The sequence below is a fragment of the Choloepus didactylus genome, chromosome 14, assembly GCF_015220235.1.
Source record: "Choloepus didactylus isolate mChoDid1 chromosome 14, mChoDid1.pri, whole genome shotgun sequence".
Classification (NCBI taxonomy): Eukaryota; Metazoa; Chordata; class Mammalia; order Pilosa; family Megalonychidae; genus Choloepus; species Choloepus didactylus.
In genome coordinates this window covers 3,450,283-3,474,035 of record NC_051320.1, presented here as the reverse complement: position 1 = coordinate 3,474,035, position 23,753 = coordinate 3,450,283, and the positions used below count along the sequence as shown (strand labels likewise).

At 44.1% G+C, this 23,753-nt stretch overlaps 1 protein-coding gene across 5 annotated transcripts in view; it reads right to left on the bottom strand.

Moving 5' to 3' along the window:
- SPIDR (scaffold protein involved in DNA repair) overlaps positions 1 to 23,753 on the bottom strand; it is a 624,221-nt gene that overhangs the window by 1,783 nt on the left and 598,685 nt on the right. For all 5 annotated transcript variants that reach the window (XM_037803415.1, XM_037803414.1, XM_037803416.1 and 2 more), the window contains 5 exons: positions 18,174 to 18,384; positions 17,354 to 17,506; positions 2,991 to 3,084; positions 1,833 to 1,950; positions 1,434 to 1,487 (listed from right to left, as the gene is read on the bottom strand). In XM_037803415.1, the coding sequence (XP_037659343.1) occupies positions 1,434 to 1,487; positions 1,833 to 1,950; positions 2,991 to 3,084; positions 17,354 to 17,506; positions 18,174 to 18,384 (630 nt within the window). The remainder of the gene's footprint in view (positions 1 to 1,433; positions 1,488 to 1,832; positions 1,951 to 2,990; positions 3,085 to 17,353; positions 17,507 to 18,173; positions 18,385 to 23,753) is intronic.

The window sequence follows — 23,753 nt, the reverse complement described above, 5'->3', positions numbered from 1 at the left end:
TGGGGAAGTAATATAGCTTCCTGTCGGCTCTGTCCTGGGTCAGATGTGAAGATCTGACTGTCCACTGAGTAAACCAGAGGTAGGGGTATGGAGCTTGCAAAAACATGTACCTCCAGGTTCAGAACTCAACTTCATCCCGCTGGCATCCACCCAAAGGGGATACCTGAGGCCATCACTGCACATGCATGTGCACACATGCCCTTTTGAGCCTCTGAGAGTAGAATCCACCCACAGGGGATTCTAGTTGAGAAGTAACGTGTGTGGGAGGAACAAGCCAGCCTCAGCCAGACGAACGCAGGTCAGGGGAGGACTTCTGCCAGAGCCCCCTCCTGATCTCGGGGCTCAGCTGGAGCGGGGTTGTATGCAGCAGATGGGTGGTGCAACTGCTGTCGACACTGCACACTTCCCAGAGGAAGCCAGGCAGCTTGTGGCCCACAGGGACCGGGGGAGATCAGAACAAGCCCTAGGACCTGGTCCTGCCCCGTCGTGGAGCTGGGGGTCGGCATCCTCCTGGTGCTTCTATAAAGACTGTGAAAACGGTTGTTGTCAGTTTTAGTTTGTTTGGGTGGTTGGTTTTGGTTAATTTCATTATGTGTTCTCCTTAAGCAAGAGTTTCTACAACTTTTCCCCCAGCATTTCTGGCAGAGATATTTTCTCAAACAACCCAAACTTGCCAGCTTTGGCACCTGTTTAAATCTTGCTCATCTTTTAAACTGACCCCTTGGCCTCGGGCAAGCCCCTCCTGCTTGGCCCTCCCTTGCTCTCCTCTTTCCCCCAAGGACCAACCAACCAACAAGGAGAAAAGGAAGCGGTCTACACGAGACCTCTATGGAGCAGAGAAACACACAGGAAAGGCCCATGATATGCCCCCACCTGGGCTGGTGACAGACTCTGCTAAGTGGTCATCCCTGGGGGGTGGCTGTGAAAGCCACCGTGTGGGTGCATGCAACACAGATGCGAGTCCCTGACAGCAAAATGGAGAGACTGAGGTAACAGGTGAAAAAAGCAATGAGCACAATTCTTGGCATGTGGTAGCTTTTAACAGTCTGCTTTCAGGGCCTATCCTGCAGCCTGGCCTCCTGTCTGCAGAGCGGCCACAGAGCCTTGAGCTGGCAGTTGGGTGGGTGACAATCACAGGAGCTTTGGAGAAAATGCCCAGGGCTCATGGGCTTTATCTAGATAGAGAGACAAGAAACTCACTTTAAGTCCCAGCAGGTGATTCTAAGGTGACATCGGGGTGAGAACCCGTCTCTCAGATTGGTGGTTCTCACAGGCTCTGTTTATTGATCACCACATTCCAATTTCAATCAAACTTGGAGAAGTTCTGGTTGAGACACAGTGTGAAATGTGCCTTGCTGCAGTGTCAGTGGCCCCAGCTGTGGGGGCCGGGTGGGGAAGATGCAGCCGGAGAGGCTGGGGGCGCCCGTACTCACCCCATCATCACCGGCAGCATGGCTCAGGAGGGAGGCAATGCTTGGCTGCAACAGCTGCAACAGAGAGCACAGGTGCATTGGACGCGAAGGAGGAGTGCTTGCCAAAACGGCAGGTTCTGAAATGGTAAGTGGCACCTAGAATACCTGTCTTCCCTTGTTTATACCTTGGGCCAGGCTCAGGCAAGAAACGAGCAGCTCCAATATGGAAGCCTGAAGTCACAGTGACCCTGCATTTGGGCATGGAGACACGGTGTTCCTTAGGGAGAGTCCTGCCCCTAGCCCAGGGAAGCACCTTGGGGAGCCAGATTCTCCACGTGGTGGGTGGGAAGGGCACGAGGCCCCTGCTCTGCTCCCGCCCTGACCCCAGTGTCCTCAGGGGTTGGGCAGGGCAGCCCTTACCTTGACCTTCACTGTACACTGAGGTCTGGAGGGGCAGTCCAGGAAGATCTCCAGGTGCCTCCTGAGGATAGGAGAGGTCACCTCCTGGGAGCACTGGCCGCAGTGAAAGGCTCCTCCGCTGAGTGAAAACGCACAGGGGGCCACAGTCAGAAGAGCTTTAGGAGTAGAGAGGAAGGTTTGCTGAGACAGAACCAAGTTCCTGAACTAGGCCAGAGGGAGCGTGCACTGGGCGTGCTCTCTGGAGAAACGTGAGTGCAGGGCTACTGGCCGTGTCGGCAGATAAGCCCCCACAGATGCAGGGCGCAGAGCGCAGAGAAGAACCCCCCCCAGAGGACAAGAGGGGGACAGACAGACCTCCCCTAAATGACAGCACGGCCTTCTCGAGGCAGGCAGGGAGAAGGCTGGGCTTCCCAACCCGCCTGGAGAGGAAAACCTGTTTTAAATCACTAGCATGGATGCTCCTGTACTGCTTCCAAGTACTCTTCGTACCCCCATGTATCGTCCAGCATGGCCGCGTCCAGCACGGCCTCGTTCAGCCATGAGGCCACCAACCCAGATTTCAAGGAGTCATTTGCTCTTAGCTTCTTAAGAATCAGAAAAATAATGACCATGCTCTTTCCTATCTGTCACAGCACAACTTCAGCTTGGAAGGCAGGGAACCAACTGGAAGGGAGTGAAGTGCGCCGGGGCGCCTGGCCCAGAGCAGCGGGCGGGCAGGAGGGTGGCTGTCTGGAGGGCTGAGCCGGGCGGCGTGTCTGCCCGCACAGCTGTCTACTGGACTCTGTGAGTCTGCACCACTCGCAAAGTGACGAACTGCTGTCACCAAGCTTCTCACTTACTTTTGTCTGAGTTTTTCCTGTTCTCCTGACTGATAATAAAGAACACAACTTAGGACAAAAACAAACAAACAAAAAAAACCCCAAGTCAAACTGCTCTTTTCTGAGATAAGGAACAGCAAGAAACAGCAGAAACCTTTATATGCAGGAAAAAAGCACACCGTGCTCTGTGGCCTCCACCCTGTGGCTTTGCAGACCTGTGGGTCTTTCTGCTGGTCCCACTCAGCCCCACTTGGCAGGAGTGAGCCTCGGGGAAGCTGCCTGAGCCAGCGCAGGGGCGGAGGTGCAGCGGCAGGTGCCAGGCCCAGCTCTACCCCCTTACCTGTCCTCTGGGCTCTGTTCCAATCTCCCATTACCACATCGGTCACACACAGGCCATGAGAAAGCAGTGCTCTCGTCCACGCCGACCACGGTGCCTGGGAGAAGGGGAGAGAAAGCCTCACACTCAGAGATGGGAGCAGGCTGCCCTGAGGCTGTCCCCTTGCACCATTACTCTCCACCCTTTCATTCTCACTTGTGAGTTTATATATGTTCCTAAGCTTTTTATAATTTCCATTTATTGCACAAACAATTGAAAACTTGCCCACACGGTCACCACCTAACCAAGTATTTTCCTTTTTGATTGGTGAGCTGGTTTGAATGTATTATGTCCCCCAGAAAAAGCCATATTCTTTGATGCAATCTTGTGGGGTAGTCTTATTAGTGGGGATTAAGTTGGAATGTTTGGATTAGGTTGTTTGCATGGAAATGCGCCCCACCCAACTGCAGGTGGTAACTCTGATGAGATAATTTCCATGGAGGCGTGGCCCCACCCATTCAGGGTGGGCCTTGATCAGTGGAGCCATATAAATAAGTCGACAAACACAAGGAACTCAGTGCAGCTGTGAGTGACATTTTGAAGAGGAGCTACAGCCAAAACAGACACTTTGAAGAATGAACACGAGCTGAGAGAGGAGCTTTAGCTTACAGAGACATTTTGGAGACAGCCCTTGAAAGCAGACTTTTGCTCTGGAGAAGCTAAGAGAGGATAAATGCCCCAAGAGCAACTAAGAGTGACATTTTGAAGAGGAGCTGTGGCCTAGAGAGGAACATCCTGGGAGAAAGCCATTTTGAAACCCGAACTTGGAGCAGACGCCAGCCACGTGCCTTCCCAGCTAACAGAGGTTTTCCGGGCACCATTGGCCATCCTCCAGTGAAGGTACCTGATTACTGATGTGTTACCTTGGACACTTCATGGCCTTAAGACTGTAACTGTGTAACCAAATAAACCCCCTTTTATAAAAGCCAATCCATCTCTGGTGTTTTGCATTCTGGCAGCATTAGCAAACTGGAACAATTGGTCTCTTTCAGTCTTTGCCCAGATGAACATATACTCAAACAGTTGCCATCAAACCATACATACAAGGTCTTGTTCTACTTTTTAGTCTGCTGTACAATTGTTGTATTATTTTATGCATCTTACTGATATTCCATTGCGTTGATGTTCACTTAGCCATTCCCCATTATTGGACATTTAGGTTCCCAAAGTACATTAGTGCAGCACTCATGTTTTTGTACCTAAAGCTTTTTCTGTATTGAGACCCTCTCCTTAGGGTAGATTACTGGAAGTAGAATTACTGTGTCAAAGAGTATGAATTTTAGAGATGTAGAAAAACCTTTTTAGAAAGTGTTTCTCAAAAGGACTTTGTCACTAACGATTCATACACTGCACATTCATATCATAACTATTTGCCTCCTTAATAGGTATAATGGTATTGCTTATTTTAGTTTCCACTTCTTTAGTTAGGAAAGGTAAATATTCTTATGTGTTTGTGAACACTGTGTCTTCTTATGTAATTTCTCTGTCTCTCATCTATTTATCAACTAGTTGAACTCTATATAACATAAACCTTTGCTGTATTTCCTACAAATATTTTTCTTGTTTTCCTTATTGCAACTAAGATTATGGAAGCTTCTTTTTTAGTCCATCACTGTGCATTTATTTATTTAACCAATAACTAAGTACAGAATGCTATTTTATGTAGGCAGCATGTGTAGTACTGGAAACTTGAGGATGAAGGCTGCACAGTTCCTGCTCTTACAGGCTCCACTGTCTAGTCGGGAAACAGATAAGCAAATAAAGAGTAAAAATACCGTGAGAAGAATGCCAATTGAGTCATGGTGTCTGAGAAGTGCAGCAGGGATAACCCTGAGATCTGCTTGAGAGCCTGGGAAAGCTTCATGAAGAAGGGGTCTGAGATGGGTTTGCAGGCTGGGATGGTGGACATGGGCTGGCTGGCTCGAGGGGGGTGCCACGGGCTGGGGCTGTGGCAGCGTGGGCTCCAAGGATGCCCATACCTGTGAAGCTGGCAGAACCAAGATCACTCAGCATCTTGCTGGGATTTTCAGACTTGATATTGGAACAGATGAGAAAAAGGAAGTGAAGAATTTTAAGCAGGGGTTTGAGATGGTCTGATTTTCTTGAACATTGAAACATCACAGACATCATCTAGATATGTTAGCAAATCTCAGACCATCCCTTGTTGAAAAGTGTGAAATTAGAAGTTTGAATAAAAAGAAAGATGTGGCCTGAGTTCCCAGAAAAATAGAAGAGCCATCCTTCCCACTTGGAGCAACAAATTTCCTTCCTCACTAGAACAAGCATTAGGAAAAAAATTATCTTTAGAAGATGAAACAGAATTACGAGAACTACACAGGCTTGTTTATTAAAATGCATTCATGCAATACATACTTCAGTGACTTGTTGAAAATGAAAATAATAGCACTTGATTTTGAAAAGGCTGTCACAGCTAATGCAATTATCCTTGCAAATCAAATCCAAAAGTGGTTCAAAAGGATGAAAAGTAAAGTCAATAAAGTCTTATAATGAGGCAGGAAAGGAGTGTCTGATAATTCACCGTGGGCAGGCGCACAAGTAGGTTCAAGGGGGAGAAACAGGCCTTGACCCTGTTGAAGCCCCCCCACCCCTTCCCCACCGCAGTTGTGAGCTCCTCCAGGCCCTGGGTGGGTGGGCTGCGGGTGGTCTGCCCCAGCCATGCCCATGTGCTTTGTTTCTAGCAGAGGGTCTGGCTCATAGTACTGCTTGGCAAAAGTTTGTTAAATGAATTAATAAAAAAATAGACTACTACCAAACCAAAGTTCTTTTTCGCCCAAGGCTATATGTGGTGTTAATAGTATTTACATTTATACCGGATCAAGCAATTTCTCTCCCATTACAGGACAAGTCAAGAGTTGAGAACACATTGCCTCTGCTGCCGATTGGTGGGAATCCCTTCTGGCAACCCTGACGGATTTCCGAGGGATGCTAGGAAGTACCCTGTTAAACTGCCAGGATCTAGAACATTCACATAAATGGACACTAGAAGGAAAACGTCATTTTCATCAGGGCTTGAACAACCTGACGCCCACGTTCATCAGCCGGCTGCAGCTCGCTGCTGAAAGCCTTCACGGCGCTAGCCTCATGCCCAGAAATCTCTTTATGTTTAGGATTGGGAAAGGTACATCACTAACTGACTGGAACATCTTTGTAAAAGCGCTTTCCAAGGCCCCACGACCCTCCGCTTCTCTGCCAGCACCAGGCACCTTGCACTTCAAGCCTGGTTTAAAATTTTCTTCAGTAATCTTTTAACTCTTTCCAGCATCTTCCTGCCCCATGTCCTGACTGAAGGAAGTTGGAGACTTTGCCTTCTCCACCCCGGGAGAGACCCTGCACAAACCGGCTCTGGCTGCCCCCGCCCCAAGCACAGGGCCCCCACTCACAGCAGGCCGTGTGCAGTCCCCGCCAGGACTCTTGGGGGCCGGGAGGGCCGAGCAGGGGGTGGCTGCGGGGGCGGGGGAGAGGGTGTCTGCTGCTCCTGTTGACGTGGGCACGCAGTCGATCGGGTGAGGGGTCCCGTGCCTGCAGTCGGCTGGCAGGCGGGGAGGACCGTCCACTCGGCCTGCCTCAGCCTGGGCGTCCCTGAGGGGGCCGCTGGGCCCATCTCTGCTGTTTTGCAGCTGGGGCTTTGCTTTGCCTTAATCCCAGGTTAGCCTGGTTCTTATCGGAGGGTCTGAAGGCCTGTGGGGGCCTGGGGTGTGCTGTGATCACAGGGAGTTCTTTCATCTGGCTGACCAGCCTGCTGTCCTGACAGGATGGACAAGACCCAGTGGGGCAGTCCAAATTAAGTGCGCCAGATGCTCAGTGACACCGGAATAACAGAATAATTTCCTCCTTTGGATACAAACCTCTAACCTGCCCCCTGTCCCCCTAGGCAGCTGTGGTGGGTGAATGGAGACCTGTCTTCCATTCCCTCTAGACACACGGGCTCTGTCCTCTGCCACCTCCACCCCAGGCGACAGGGGACCCAACACCACTGCTGGGGGTGCCAGGCTGGGGCTCCCCGCACAGGCCTTGGTGCTTCTACAGCAGCCCTGAGACATCTAGGATGTGCTTCACTCTGCCACATGCAAGTAAATACCATGTCCCGTTCCACTCAGTGCAAGCTCACGTACTGCATTTGTAGTGTGTTATGGTTAAAGCCTTGCCTGTGTATGTTTACTGACAGTTTCCAAAAGCTTTTGCTCCCATAACCTCACTTATCCCTCACACCTACCCTGTAAGATCTGCACTGTTCCCACTTCACAGGGAGCTCCCCAGGCTCCCAAAGGTGGGTCGAGTCCCAGGATGGTGGCCCCTCACTGCCGCTTGCTGTCTTCCAACTCCCTCCATGGCTCCTCCTGACACAAGAAGGTCCCACCGATGTGTGAACATAAATGAAGGGACCCTCATCACCTTTTCCAAAGAGGGGTTCTCACTGGAGACAGAAATACCCTTGTCCCTGCACAGGCAGCTGCTCTGAGCCCTGAGTCTGGGTGGGGGTGGGAGAGTGGTGGGTTCTCCTTGTCCCCCTGGGCGTGGGGACCCTGGCCTATGGCCGCTGCAGCCGGCTCTCAGGACACACCCCCTGCTACCCTGGGCAGGGTAGATAGCTGGCAGCTGGCTTTGCTGGCCGTGGTAGTGCTGGCCTTACCAGGCCTAGCTAGAAACCCCCTCCCCAGCACTCAGGGTGTGGGGGGCTGCCTCCCTGCTCAGGCCGTTGGTGTACCCAGGATATATTAACTGATGACGGGGGCAAGTGGCCTGGAACTCCACATTACCCAGCAGCGATGCCTGTGCCCTGTCTGTGCACAGCAGGTGAGAGGCCCCATGCACTGCTGCGGGACTTCTCTCCACTCACCACCCGCGTCCTCGTAGCCCTCTCCAACTTTCTCCATTAAGTAAGGGCTGAAGGAAAAGAAAATGGTTTATAAAATTTTTATTGACCAGAATGAGAGAAGAAAAAGAGCCCAACAGAACTGGTTTAACCCCAATGGCAACCTCACCAATTTATAAAATGAGGACTCAGAAAACCAATATTCATCTGAATATAAGGGATATGCATGATCCAACCAGAGCCTGTTTGCCCTGCTGTTTAGATTTGCTGTTTCCTTCTCCACTATTAACACCTTCAGAAATTCTAGCCATAGGGAAAAACACTCATATTTACTGAATTATTGGTGGGGGAGGTGTCTTTTATAACTGAGATGATGCTTTTATTGCATAATGAATGCAAGCACTATGCCCTCCGTGGTGCTGACCCGACAGAGTGCTGGAGGAAAGCAGGGTGCACACGGGACTGGTCTAGGAGGTGCCCCGGTGGTCCGGGGTCCCCACACGCTCGGCAGCCCCACAGGCCTGAGGGTCTGGGCGTTTGACATTAAGGCGCAAGACAGCAGCTGTGCCCCAGGGCTTTCCTTCCTCAGGGAAGTGGCTCATTTAGTACAGTCCTAGAGGGTAAAGGTAGGTCCTTCCAGGGCACTGCACGCCGCTCCTCCACTGGGTAGCCACCTCAGCCTTTCTCAAGCCTCCAGGAACAGAGCACTGGGACGCATCCAATTGCCTATTTGTTTGAATAGGCTTAAGGGCATCTGGGAACCAAGCCCCATCTACAGCCTCAGTGGCTGCTGCCGTGCATGATAGCAAGAGGCGGTTTCTGCTGCACAGGGAAACACGCAGCTGGGTCTGGACGAGCCTTCAGCACACCACAGCTAACTGCTCCCGGCACAGGAACGGTTCTGTGACAGGGAGGCAGGGAAGGGCATGCATGGACATGCAATCACAGGCACTGTCTAAGCACAGGAGAGCGCCTGTGGTCCCCGGTGGAAGCCAGCGTCCTAGCCCAGCCGCTGCAGCAGGGCTGACGGGGAGAGCCACCCTGCTGCCCCTCCCAACGCCTGCTGCCCCCCGCCCCCACGCCCAGGGCCTCTCTCCACTCTCAGAGCCCCCTTCACACCTGCTGCCCCCACCACATCCAGGCCCTTCTTCACGGGTGGTGCTGTAAAACCCACAAGCTCTTGCTCCTGAGTCCCCCTTTTCTGGACTCCGGGAAGACTGCCTGGATACTCTCCCTCCCCAGGGAGATCACAGTCAGCTAGGCTGTGGATTCCTCTCCCACAGGGCTGTGTTCTCCTGAAACTGGCTCTCAATTATCTGGTTTAGACTTAAAGGCTCCTAGGTCTCTAGTCTCACAATTCCGTGTCTTTGGATGGGGGCTGCTTCTGCAGACGCCTTTTCCCAACCATGGGCGCAGTGCTGACTTCCTAGTTTCACTGCTGCAATCTCTGTCTACTTACAGCACTGGTCAACATGAAAATGACATAAAAATAGGGGAAGCTATACCCCAGAGGAATGAAAACCTGCATCCACACACAGACCTGTGCAGGCATATACCTACAATGGAATAGTATTGGCTGTGAAAAAGCATGAGTTTCTGACACATGCAACAACACAGATGAAGCTTGGAAACAATATACTCAAGTGAAGGAAGCCAGGAGAAAAGATCACGTTTTATACAATTCCTTTTACATTAAAGTCCAGAATAGAGAAATCTATAAAGTAGGTTTGTGCTTGTTTGGGGATGGGGGAGGGAGGAATGAATGGCGAGTCACTGCTAATGGGTATAGTTTCTTTTTGGGGTGATAACAATTCTGTGAATGTACTAAAAATCACTGAACTGTGCCCATGAAGAGGGTGAATTTCATAGTATGCGAATTACATCTCAACAATGCTGTTATTAAAAGAAAAAGGAATGCCACTTGCTTTCACAGCCAACGAGATGCCAAAACATACAGTATAGAAATAAGAGGAGGTTCTTCAGAAGCAAGAAAGACACAGTCTTCTCTGTGCCCAGGTTGCTCCTCCTTTCCGCATCCCTTGTGGCACTCACTGGAGTAGTGATGAGTGGATCAGGTCCCATGTCCCCCCTTGGAGGCCATCTCTTCAGGCGGCTGTTTTCTCATAAAACAGTGCTGTATATGGTAGCTTCTTAGGGTGGTACAGGTACATGTATCATAAATACAGACAGGTAACAACACTGGCCCTGTCAGCCCAAGCACTTTGGGGCACTGCAGTAAAGCTGAGAGGGGCGGGGCAGAGAGCCACGAAGGGGCGTGCCCCTCACCCTTCTCCCCGACTTTGCTGCAGCGGACCCCGGTCACCTGAATGGGCTCTGGGAGAGGTGCAGGGTGAGGGCAGTGGGGATGGGATGGGCGGTGGGAGAGAAGGTGGCAGGGAGCCCCTGGGGCCAAGGAGGCAGGTGAGCAGCAGCTCAGGGAGCTGCCATCCCAGAGGACGGGCTGCCGGGGTGCCCTGCCTGCCTGTGCCGTGCAGCCCTTCCCGTCTGCAATCTGCTCATGTGCACCCTTTCTTCCAGCCTCACAATTCACCTTCCTGCTAGTACTCTCTCCCTGGTTGGTACCAGTTTATCCATTATACTGCCAGATCGTTTTGTTTTTTTAAAAAAAGTGATCACAGCACCTCCTTGGTGTGTGGCTGGGGGAAGCGGAACGAGACAGACCTGGCCCCTCCTCCACACCCTCCCTTCGCCCTCCCAGCACCCTCTCCCCCGCTGTGGGCCGGGCGTGCTCCCCCACCTGGAGTCAGCCTTCCCTAACTCTGCCTGATGAACCCGGGCTTTGATGACGGGCTCCCAGGTCACCCACTGGCCCTTCCCCTCCCCGGCTCCCGTGGCAGCAGCGGCACCGAGACGTCTGTCTTCCCCAGCAGCCTGAGTGCTTCACTGCCTCAAAAGCCTCACACACATTATCTCATTTAGTCCTTAACAACCTCTGGAGGTTGATACTATTTCCTTTACGGATGAGAAAGGGGAGGCCCCTGGATGACTCGTGATTTGTTAGACTCCGCTGCCTGTGTGCTCATGAGGCTACCCTGCCCTTCCACATCCCTCTCAAGTCACAGCTCTAACTTAACGGGCAGTACTACCTCCAAAAGGAGATTCACCGAAGAGAAAACCCCAATACCCTCAACATAATGAAAAGTGCTCAACTTTGCAAGCAACTTTATGTGAATTAAAGCAACAAGAGGGTCACATTTTTTGTTCATCAAACTTTATAAAAAGAGCCATGAATCCAGACACTCTTAGACATTACCTTTAGAAGTGTGAATTATTATACACATTCTGGAAAGTAATTTTGTAATATCTTTTAATATAAATATATGAACCCACTAATATCACACAAAATAAACTTTAAATCAAAAACTGTTATCAGAGGAAAAGGACATTATAAATTGATAAAAGGGTCAATCCATCAAAAGAATATAATAATTATTAACATATTTGCACCTAATAACAGAGCCCCCAAATACAGGAAGTAAACACTGACAGAATTTATGGAGAAATAGACAGTTTTACAATAAGAGATGGAGACTTCAATATACCACATTCAATAACTGATATAACAATTAGAATACTAATAAGGAAATAGAGGACCTGAACAACACTATAAACCAACTAGAAGGAGCTGACATATATGGAACACTACTCAACCACAGCAGAATGCACATTCTTCTGAAGTGCACATGGATCATTCCCCTGTGTAGACCATATGTTAGGTCACAAATCAAGTCTCAATAAATTGAAAAAAATAGAAACCACACAAAGTATATTCTCTGACCACAATGGAAATCATTAACTAGAAACCATTAACAGAAGGAAAGCTGAAAATTCACAAATATTTGGACATTAAATAACACACTCTTAAACCACCAAAAGAACAACCAAAGAAGAAGTCACAAGGGAAATAAGAAAATGTTAGAAAATGAAAACAACATATCAAAACCTACGGGAGCCAGTGAATGCAGTAATTACGGGGAAAATTACATCTGTAAATGCCTACATTAAAAAGAAGAGATCTCAAAACAACGTAACCTTATATCTAGAGGAATTAGAAACAGAAGGGAAAACCAAACCCAAAGCTAGCAGAAGGAAGGAAATAATAAAGATTAGACTAGAGATAAATGAAATAGAGCATAGAAAAACAAAGAGTCAATGAAGTCAGAAGTTGAATACTTGAAAATATCCATCAAATTGACAAGCCTTGGCTAAAATGACAAAGAAAAAAAAAGAGAGAATACTCAACTGAAATCAGAAATGCAAGTAGAGATATTCCTACCTAACTTACAGAAATACAAAGGAATATGATAATACTATGAACAATTTATGCCAACAATTTAGATAACCTAGATAGAATGGACAAATTTCTAGAAATACACAAACTACAAAAACTGATTCAAGAAGAAATAGAAAATCTGAGCAGAGCTATAACAAGTAAAGATATTGAATCAGTAATCAAAAACCTCCCAACAAAGAGAAGCCCAGGACCTGATAGTTTTACCAAATTAACACCAATTCTTTTCAAACTCTTCCAAAAAGTGGAAGAGGAGGGAATAATTCTGATTCTATGAGGCCAGCATTACCATGATACCAAAGCCAAAGACAACACACTCAAAAAAGGAAACTACAAAGCAATATCCCTTCTGAATACAGATGCAAAAATCCTCAACAAAATACTAGCAAATTGAATCCAATGTCATATTGAAAAGACTATATACCATGACAAAGTGGGATTTATTCAAGGATTGTGATGGTGGTTCAACATAAGAAAATCAATCAGTGTAATACACCACATTAAAAGAATGAAGAAAAACCCAAATGGTCATTTCATTTGAAGCAAAAAAGATATTTGATAAAATCCAACATGGTTTCATGATAAAAACACTCAGAAAAAAGGAATAGAAGGTAACTTCGTAAATATGCTAAACACATTTATGAAAAACTCAGAGCTAATATCATACTCAATGGTGAAATTCTGAAAGCTTTCCCTCTAAAATCAGGAATAAGTCTAGGATGCCTGCTTTCATGAAGTTCAAAAGCTAGAGATATTAGACAAGAAAAGAAATAAAAGGCATTCAAATTGGAAATGAAGAAGTAAAATTATCTTTATTTCAAGATGACATAATCCTTTATAAAGATAAGCCTAAAGAATCCATAAAATAACTACCAGAGCTAATAGACAAATTCAGCAAAGTTGCAGGGTACAAAATCACATACAAAAATCAGTTGCTTCTACACATTGCAATGAACAATTGAAAAAGGAAATTAAAACAATTCCATTTAGAATAGCAACAAAATGAATAAAATACATAGGGATAAACTTAAACAAGGAGGTAAAAGATTGTATGCTGAAAATTACAAAACATTGCTGAAATAAAAGAAGACCCAACCTAAATAAATGGGAAGACATCCTATGCTCATGGATTGGAAGACTTAATATGGCTAAGATGTCAATACTACAGCAAAGCAAGCCACAGATTAAATGCAATCCCTTTCAAAATTCTATCAGCCTCCTTAGTAGAAATAGAAAAGCTGATCCTTAAATGTATATGAAATTGCAAGGGGCCCTGAATAGCCAAAACAATCTAGTACAGGAAGAACCAAGTCATAGAACTCACACTTCCCAATTTTAGAACTTACTCAAAAGCTACAGTAATCGCAACATAGTGGTACTGGCGTAAAGATAGACATACAGATAATGGAACAGAACTGAGAATCCAGAAATAAACTCATACATTAAAAGCCAATTGAGGAAACAAACAGACAAAGGTACCCAGTGTTCTTTTTTACTTCAATTGCTCTTTTTCACTCTAATTATTATTCTTGTTATTTTTGTGTGTGTGCTAATGAAGGTGTCAGGGATTGATTTAGGTGATGAATGTACAACTATGTAATGGTACTGTAAACAATCGAAAGTACGATTTGTTTTGTATGACTGCGTGGTATGTGAATATATCTCAATAAAATGATGATTAAAAAAAAAAAAAAACACAGGTTACACTATCACAATTTGATTCATGCTGTTCACAGAACTGGAAGGATCCTTGACCTTTAGTAAATGATGCCCCCCTGCCTAGAGGTTGAAATGCCCTGGGTAAACCTGTGTCACTGATACGTGCCTCATTCCCTCACGTAGACCTGGGAGGAGAAGAGGGGCTTTGCGGTGAGTAGTCAAATAATTGTGAAATTGTTAGACTGATATGAGAAATAGAGAGCATAATGACTAGGCAGAAAGAGTTTGGAAGGATCTTTTCCCAACATTAAAGTAGTACCCATACAAAAGCAAACCCTTAGTTTTTAAAAGTTCTAATTTTGTGGGAAATGATAAATACCTATTGCCTTGCAGACTAAAGAGCTGACTGATTGAACTCATTTTTCATTGTGAAATTTAAAATGTTGTGTTGGTCAGGTGGTGCCCAAGAACTGACAGAAAGAAGCAGACTGGAGGGAAAAAAGAGCAAAAGGGGGCTTCTTGCACGGGAGAGGGGAGGTAAGATGGCACTGAAAATCATACAAAATCAACACTGATGCTGTTTTCATTCAGCCAATGGAAAAATGTTCTGGAAAAAGAAAACGCCAGATCTCTTGTTTACCCAGCTGTCTGTACCAAGTGAATTATTCATGATTAAATGTGAATAATAAACCTAAAAAAAAAAAAAAAAAAAAAAAAGCCAATTGATTTTCAATAAGGGTGCCAAATCCACTCAATGGGGAAAGAATAGCCTGTTCATTAAATGGTGCCGGGGACAGTTGGATTTCCACATGCGAAAGAATGAAGTTGTATCCTGACCTCATACCATATCACAAAAATCAACTAAAAATGGCTCAAGGACCTAAATATAAGAGCTAAAACCATAAAACTCGGAGACGATAACTTAGAGGTAAATCTTCATGAACTTGAATTTGGCTATGGATTATTAGATATAAAACCAAAAACACACATAACAAAAGAAAAAATAGATAACTTCACCAAAATTCAAAACTTTTATGCATCAAAGAACATTATCAAGAAAGTGAAAATACAACCTACAGAATGGGAGAAAACATCTGCAAATAATATATAATGATTATTTACTAGTTGTTTCTGGTTTTTTGTAGTTGTTCCAGGGGGACTACTTAGCTTCCACTCCTCTCTATGCTGCCATCTTGCCCGAGTCTCCATATATAATGAGAATTTAATATCCAGAATATACAAAGAACCCCTACACTCAAAACTAACAACCTAATTAAAAAATGGCAAAAAAAACCATTTCTTCAAAGAAGATAAGCAAATGGACAATAAACACGTGAAAAGAAGCTCGACATCTCTAGTCATTAAAAATCAAAACCTCAATGAGACATTACTTCATACCATTAGGATGGCTATTATCTAGGATGGAAGGAAACAAGGTTTGGTGAGAATGTGGAGAAACTGGAACCTTCTTGGTAGAATGTAAAATGGTACAGCCACTATGGAAATCAGCTTGGTGATTCCTCAAAATTAAACATAGAACTACCATATGACATGGCAAGTCTACCCCTCGGTAGACTCCTAAAAGAACTGAAAACAGGAATTCATATAGATACTTGTGCAGCCACATTCATAGCAGCATTACTCACCATAGACAAAAGGTGAAAACTACCGAGGTGCATCAACAAATAAAATGATAAACAAATTGTGGTATATACATACAATGGAATATTATTTGGCCATTAGAAGGATATATGCTTCACTATGGATGAACCTTGAACATAATGTGCTAAGTGAAAGAAGCCAGTTACCAAAGACCACATCCTATGTGAATCCATTTATAGGAAATGTCCAGAATAGGCAAATCCATATAGAAAGATGAGCGGCTGCTCTGGGCTGAGGGTGTGGGGGAAGAATGGGGAGTGGCTGCTAAGGGTACAGGGCTTCTTTCTAGAGTGATGGCGATGTTCTAAAATTAGATTGTGGTGCTGGTGGCTCAATTCTGTGAGTATACTAAAAACCAGTGAATTGTACACTTTAAATGAGCAAATCCTACAGTATGTGAATTACATCTAAATAAAGTTGTTCAAAAAAATAAGTATACCTTAAGACCCTGAAATCTCCTTTATAGAAGTAAGTAGGCATTTATGGAAAAGAATGTTTATTACCTCCTTGCTTGTAATTGCAAATTAGGCAAACATCTTGCATGTCCATCAGTGGAGGAACAGTTTATTCACACAAGGGAATATTATGTGACCATTAAACTACTGATTAGCTCTCTATCTCCCCAGCTGGAGAGATACCTCTGTTAGAGCATTACTTGAGAAAAGTGACAGAATAACATGCAGCAATCGATCCCATTTTTGTATAGATGAACACCAACACTTCTATGGAGGTGAGTGCATGTGTGTGAGCATACAGTGGTGCAAAAAGATGCCCTTGGACAAGCACCACTGAGCATCTCATGAGAGGTGGGGATGGCAGGGTATGAGAGAAGTTATGACCTTTCTCTTTATTTATCTTTTGCTAGTTCCAACGGGCATGTATTTCTTTTATCACTAAAATTTTTATAAAGTAAAAAATAAGTATTCATGCTCTTTTCAGCTCCAGACTCATATATCTAACAAGATACATCTAGGATGTATGTAAAAACACCAGACTCTCCAGGACAGACCCAAGAGCGTCCCCTTGGCCCAGTCCTCTTCTACCCTCCCTATCTCAGTAAGCATCACTCATCTGAGTCAGCAACTGAGAATATACTTCCTTCTCCCTCAGGCTCTGCCTTGTCCCTCTGTATCTATTTCATCACCAAGACCTGTCAATTTCATCTCCTGAATCACCCCATTCACTGATTTACATCTCTACCACTGTCACCTCCCCCTTCCCCTCTTCTCAGCCACTGCCCCTCCCTTTGGAAGGCCACACCACCTCCATGTCCACACACGCTGCTCCACAGAGACTGGGTCGTGGCAGCCCTCTGCTACCCAATTTCTGCTACCAAGCCTCCTCAACCCACCAGCTCATGGAGTGGCCTGGCCCCAAGACCTCTCCAGCCCCATCCTACACCCTTTCCTCCAACCACTGTAGCCTTCTCCAGGTGCTGGGGCTTACGTGCTCTCTCTTGTCAATGCGACTTTATAAATTCTGTCCTCTTCTCATGAGATGTTCTTCCTGCCCCCATCCCCTTGACCCACTTAGCTCCCAACTACCCTTCAGATCTCCACTCAAGCCTCTAGTCTTTAGGGAGCCTTCCTTGAACCCCCTGACAAGACCCCCAATTATTGGCAGTTAGAGCAGAAGGAACGCAGCAGTTTTCTGTTGATGCATTAATTTGTTAATATTTTTCTATATAGACTGTAAACTCCAAGACATGGGGCCACTTCTGATTTTGTTCTTCATTGCATCTGATGTCTAGAACAAAGCAGGCACACAACAATACTTGCTGCGTAGATGTATAAATGAATATAAAATAAACAAGACTTTCAAGGAAATTTAAATACCATTTCCAACAAAATGACTACCCACCTTGCACAGTGCAAATGGAGTTTGTCTGAGTGACAGCGTCCAGTTCATCTAGCTTCACCGGGCCAGTCAGTTCAGAGGGACAAGCCCCAGAAGCCACACACAAAGGGGGCTTCTGAAGCAAGAGCACAGATCGTTCAACACAAACAATCCAACCTGCCAACAGAGACACTTTAGAGTACTACAGCATTGAGGAAAACAGTGACTGCTCCTGCCAATAAAGAGGATCTCCTTTGCCAGCTTCCTGTGCGTTAAAACAGGCGGAGGGCTTGGAGTGAGGGCCCACTCCTCCAAAACCAGGCTGGCCCACCAATGTGTGCATGTACTGTATGGAAAGTACACTCCAGAAACCCTGGGTGCTGAGCTGAAAAAGCAAGTTCAAAACGGGTGAATTTTATGGGATGTGAATTCCATTGCAATAAGATTAAAAAAAGATGCCTGGATAAAAGTTCTGACTGGTCCAAGCTTATCTATTTATAAATGCTCTAGCTTTTTGTTTGTTCTAACAAGTGATCTTCCAGGCCACACCTTTAGGTATTCCTGTACCTGTAAAGTGTGGCTCCCAGACAGTTCTTGAGTGACTAATGGCAGCTCTGTGGAGGGGAGGGGCGGCTGGCTCCGTGAGGGAAGCCCTCCAGCCCTAGCCACAGCGCGGCCAGTGGAAGCCGCGGCTGCTATCGCGGCCCCTCCTACCCAACCTGACACAGTGGCCTTCAGGGAGGGGCTGGCGATTCCAAGCTCAGAGACAGGGCATCCGCATGCCCCAAAAGTGATTCTATCTACCAGGTGCCAGTGTGCCCAGGATGTCCAGAAGAAAGCGTACCCTGCTGCCGGAGAGCGTCTCTGAAGAAGATGCTGGGCAGGGGGGCGGTGGTGAGCGCTCCCAGGACATCTGGGCTCAGCCCGCACGAGGGGGCCACTCGGACCGGCACGGTTCTGGGGAGGCCGGAGTCACTCCCATCCTCCATTTGAAGGGTGAGGTCAGTCACCATCAACCAGATATCCCTTTGCTCCAGAGCGGGGAAACTTCTGGGCTACAATTTTAAGAAACAGTAAACATTATTAACTTAATAGTTGTCATTACATCCAAGTTTTTTTTTTTTAAATAACCTTTGAAGATTACTATTAATGCTAACAATTTTAGACACTATTTTAACAAGTACTTAAAAATATAAAATGGACTTGGCACGTCCTAGTCAATCGCCCACACTGCCACAGCTACGCCATGTCGGGTGCCATGTGCTCCTGTCCTTGGACTTCTGTGGAAGGGATTCCTTTCTCAATATACAATCCCACCCTTCCTGGCGCAAGCCTACTTGTCTGATGTAAATGCTACCTCTTTTTTGAAGACCTCTGACCTGCTAGGAAGAACTGATTGCTCTTTTCCTCTGGATCCCATGTTTATATGCCTAAAATGTTAATTACCACACTGTTTTATAACTGGTGCACACCCATTCTTCTTCCCTGCTAAGTGTGAGTTTCCTAAGGATTAGGACCATAATTTGTACAGAGCATTGTGGGTGTCATATATTTGCTTTATCTGCAACAGATATTATTTTCCTTCTTTCCTTTTATTATAATTTTCTTCCTTTTTCTTTCTTTTTTTTTTTTAATAAGAAAAAGTTTTAATGCCTTTTCAGGTTTATTAAAATGGTATCTTTCCCTGCTCTTTGGTGAGGTCTTAGGATTTAGCAGATGTAAATGGGACCAAGGATTTGGCTGGCAAGACTCAGGGCCTGGGGATTCGGTTGGGTATTGGGTGGGGCCGAATTAGAAGTTTCCATCGGTGTCACTGGAGTTGGCAGTGTGGTCAAGGAGAGGACTCCACATGGTTGGTCAGCTGGGCTGGGCAGGGCAGAGAAGGTGACTTGCAAGGTCAGGAGCTGTGGGTTTGGGGCTGAGGATGCAGCTAATGGTTGGGAGGTTCAATACGTACAGGGAGTTTGAGCAGTGAATAAATTTGTTGAGGAAAGTGGGAGCCAGATTTCTCACTGCTAGAGAAGGGAGTTATAGATATAGAAATGGGAAGCTTAGAGTAAATTTTGTGATAATGGTCTAGAATTGGAGGTACTGGTATGAAATCATGATTATAGACAAATTGAAAGGTAGGTAGATAGAAATCACAGAAATGGATATAAACGACATATATGCGTGTGCATGAAAATACATCTGTTTCTAGCTCTTTCCACTGCAAGGGCCTAGAAGCAATAGTGACCCTACTTAGAACCTAGATCTTGTTGTCTCCTAAATACTATTCTCCAGTAAAATCAACCGCAGCTCCTTGGAGAGTTGCCTGTTTCCAGAGCAGAGAAAGAAAGATGAGTCTGAAACGTCTTATTGTGCCAGAAAGTAAGAAAATACTCAAAGAATGAATGAACATGGCCAAAGGACACAGGAGCCAGCTTAAATTTGGGGAAATTTGAGAATCAAATAAACAATGATAGCTATAACCTACTGAATAAAAAACAAAATCTATTAGTCCATACAGGTATAAATGAATACATAAATAAATGGTAGAGAATAAAAAGCCCCTCCGTACAGCAGATGCCAACTAATAAATGTAAAAGGAATGTTGGGATTGGAAAATTTCCATTTGGCCACCATCACAGTAATAATTCATATAAAATTCAGAATGGATTCCAAAACAAGTGGGTGAAAATTTGGTAAGAAATAGAATTTCTACACAGTCAAAAATACGTATTGCATACTTATTAATAAGTACAAAATACTTACTATCCAGAAACCTGGATAAAATATCACAGTATTGGAATAAATTGACTGTGTGCCTCGCCTTCTGATATGAACAAGGTATTATTTTGATGGTATTCCTGTCAAAAATGCACAGTCTGAATGTATTTACTAGATAATGTCAGGAAAACTTAAACTGAGGGACACTTCACAGAGTAACTGGCCTTTATTATTAAAAAATGTCAAGATCATAAAAGATAAGCAAAGATGAAAAAATGTTCCATTTGAAGGAGATGAGAGACACGACAACTAAATGCAATACACGACCCTGTATTGGACTGTGGGGCTCTAAAGGATATCTTCGGGACAACTGACAGAATCTGAATGGTCTGAGGATTAGATGGTAGAATATTGATGTTAATGATAATTTCCTGATTTTGATGCTTGTACATGGTTAGGTGGGAGAATGTCCTTGTTTTTAGGAAATGCATACTGAAATAATAAGGGGTTATTGGTACATCATATCTGCAACTTATTCTCAAAAGAATCTGAAGAAAATAATAAGTATGAATATGTAGATATAGAGAAAAATAAGGCAAATGTGTTAATATGTTACCAATTGGACATATGAGAGTTGCTGGTACTATTTCTACAACTTTCCTCAAAGTTGAAATTTTCTCAAAATAAAGTTTTAAAATGGTATTCTGTCTATATCCCTATTAAAAATGTGATATCCATATTTGAAGTTCAATAGTTTCAATCATTATAATGAAAATCCTACTGTCATAAAGGGACATGGTGGCATCCTATAGAGGTCCTGCAGGTGTTCAATTCTGGCACACTTCCACAGCTCCCCTTCCCCACCATGAAAGGCAGTTTTGCAGTGGTCCCTGTGGCCCATCAGCAGCTGGAGGCCTGGGAGTAGGACTTGGAGGCCTCTTCCAAATGCCACACCTCTGAGTTGGGCTGCACAACTGCCCCGAGACAAGCCAGCAGTGCCTAGGACAGTCTTAGGTTTTATTTTTAGTCACATATAGGTTTGATCTATGTCTTGCTCCTGTAAAGCACAGTTTAAAAAACTGGTGAATATCTCAAGAAAAGTAAAGATGTCTGCAAGTTTATGAGGTTGGGGGCTCATCTGACAAATTTCAAAGATTTTGGATGCTTTCTGTAAATATCCTGTTCTTGGCCTATTGTCTATCTTTCAATATACTGATGAACCAAAATGGTCTGATTTCCTTTGAAATTAACTGTCAAAGTATCACTACCATTGGAGTTAAGAAAAATGACAGTAACAACAAAACCTTCTGTAAAAAGATTAAGTACTTAATGATTAAACCAATTAATTAGAAGCAGAACTACCAATCTAGTTGCTAACATTGTACTAAAAATAGATCTCTTCCACAGAAATATGCCCAACTAAATTTTTACAAAGGGGCAAAAGCAACTCAAGGAGGAGGATTAGCCTTTTCAACAAATGGTGCTGGAGCAATTAGATGACATTGGCAATAAAAATGAACCTTGACCTAAACCTCACACCTTATACAAAGAACAAAAATAAAAAACAAACAAACAAACAAGCAAAAAACCTCAAAATGCATCATGGACTTAAATGTAAAATACAAAACAATAAATCTTCTATAAAAGAACATACAAGATAATTTTGGGACTAGGGGCAGGCAAAGAGACTTGACTTGCTCAGAACTGACAACAAAGGCATAATCCATAAGAGGAAAAGTCGATAAATTAGACCTCACCAGAGGTAAAAACTTTTGATGAAGGAAAGATCTGTTAAAAGGATGAAAAGACAAATTACAGACTATGAGAAAATATTTGCAAATTGTATATTGGACAAAGGATTAGTACCTAGAAAAAAATTTACATAAAACTTTTAAAACTCAACAGTGAACAAACAATCCAATTAGAAAATGAGCAAAGACATGAGTAGACATTTCACTGAAGAGTATATATAGATGGCATATAAACACATGAAGACAATCAAATCATTAGCCATTAGGGAAATGCAAATTAAAATCATAATGAGAGCACATGAAAAGATGCTCAGTATTGTTAGCCATTAGGGAAATGCAAATCAAAACTGCAATAAGACACCACCTCACACCCACTCGAATGGCTGGCTACTATTAAAAAAGTAGTAAGTGCTGACAAGGATGCAGAGAAATGCGAACTTTAATACATTCTTGGTGGGAATATAAAATGGTGTAGCCACTGTGGAAAACAGTTTGGCAGTTTCTCAAAAAGTTAAACATAGAACCCATCAATCCCACTTCTAGGTATATACTCAAAAGCATTGTAAGCAGAGTCTCAGACTGATATTTGTACACAATGTTCACAGCAGCATTATTCACAAAAGCCTAAAGGTGGAAGCAACCCAAAGGTCTATCAGCAGAACACAGATAAACAAAATTTGGCTTATATATAACAATGAATATTACTCACCCTTAAAAAGGAATGAAGTTCTGATACATGCTACTACAGGGACCTTGAAGAATCATGTTGAGAGAAAGAAGTCAGACACAAAGGGAGAGATATTGTATGATTCCAGTACAGGAAATAACTAGAATATGCAAATTCATAGAGGCAGAAAGTAGAGTATAGCTTACCAGGGTTGGGGGTGGGGGGGAAGAAGGAGTTAATGCATAATAATGGGTGTAGGGTTTCTGTTTGGGGTGATGGGAAAGTTCTGGTAATGGATGATGGTGAGTAATAGATGATGTGAATGTGATTAATCTCATTGCATTGTATGCCTGGGAGTGGTTGAGATGGGAACGTTCATGTACATATGTTTCCACAATTTTAAACAAAAAGAGTGATTAAAGAAACAATAAAATCTAAAATTAATAAATGATCCTGGACTGGATCTAAAAAGGGAGGAGAAAATTCCCAAAAGACATTATTGGGGCATATGAAGAAATTGGAGTACTGACTGTAAGCTTTATATCAATGTTAGAGTTCTTTAATTTGATAACTGTACTTAAGGTGGTTACACAAATGAATATCTTTGTTCTTAGGAAATGTATATAGAAGCATGATGTATACAACCTACTCTCAAATGATTAGAAAGTAGATAAATAGAAAGAGAGAGATGGATGGATAGATAGACTGATATGGTTCATATGGCAAGTGTGGGAAAATGTTAAAAATTGGTGGGTTTGGGTGTCTGGGGATGTTATGTTGGAGTTCTTAGTATGGGGCTTTCATTGTTTTTGCAACTGTCCTGGAAATTTGAAATTATTTCTAAATTAAAGTTAAAAAATCACAATGAGCTATCACTACACAACTGTAAGAATGGCTAACATGAAAAACAATGACAACAAAAATGCTGGTGAGGATGTGAAGAAACTGGACCATTCACATATCACTTGTGGGAATATAAAATGGTACAGGCACTCCGTGAAACAGTTTGGTGGTTTCTTTCAAAATTAAAAATGGACTATCATACGAACCAGCAATTCCACTCTTGGGCATTTATCTCAGAAGAATGAAGACTTATTTTCACCCAGGAACTTGTACACGAATGTTTTTCAAAATAGATAAAAATTGGAAACTACCTAAATGTTTTTCAAAAGGTGAATGGTTAAACAAACTGTGGTACATCAACACTATACAATTTTACTCAGCAATAAAAAGGAACCAACTATTGACATATGCAACAAACTGAACGAATCTCCAGAAAATTATGTTAACTGAGACA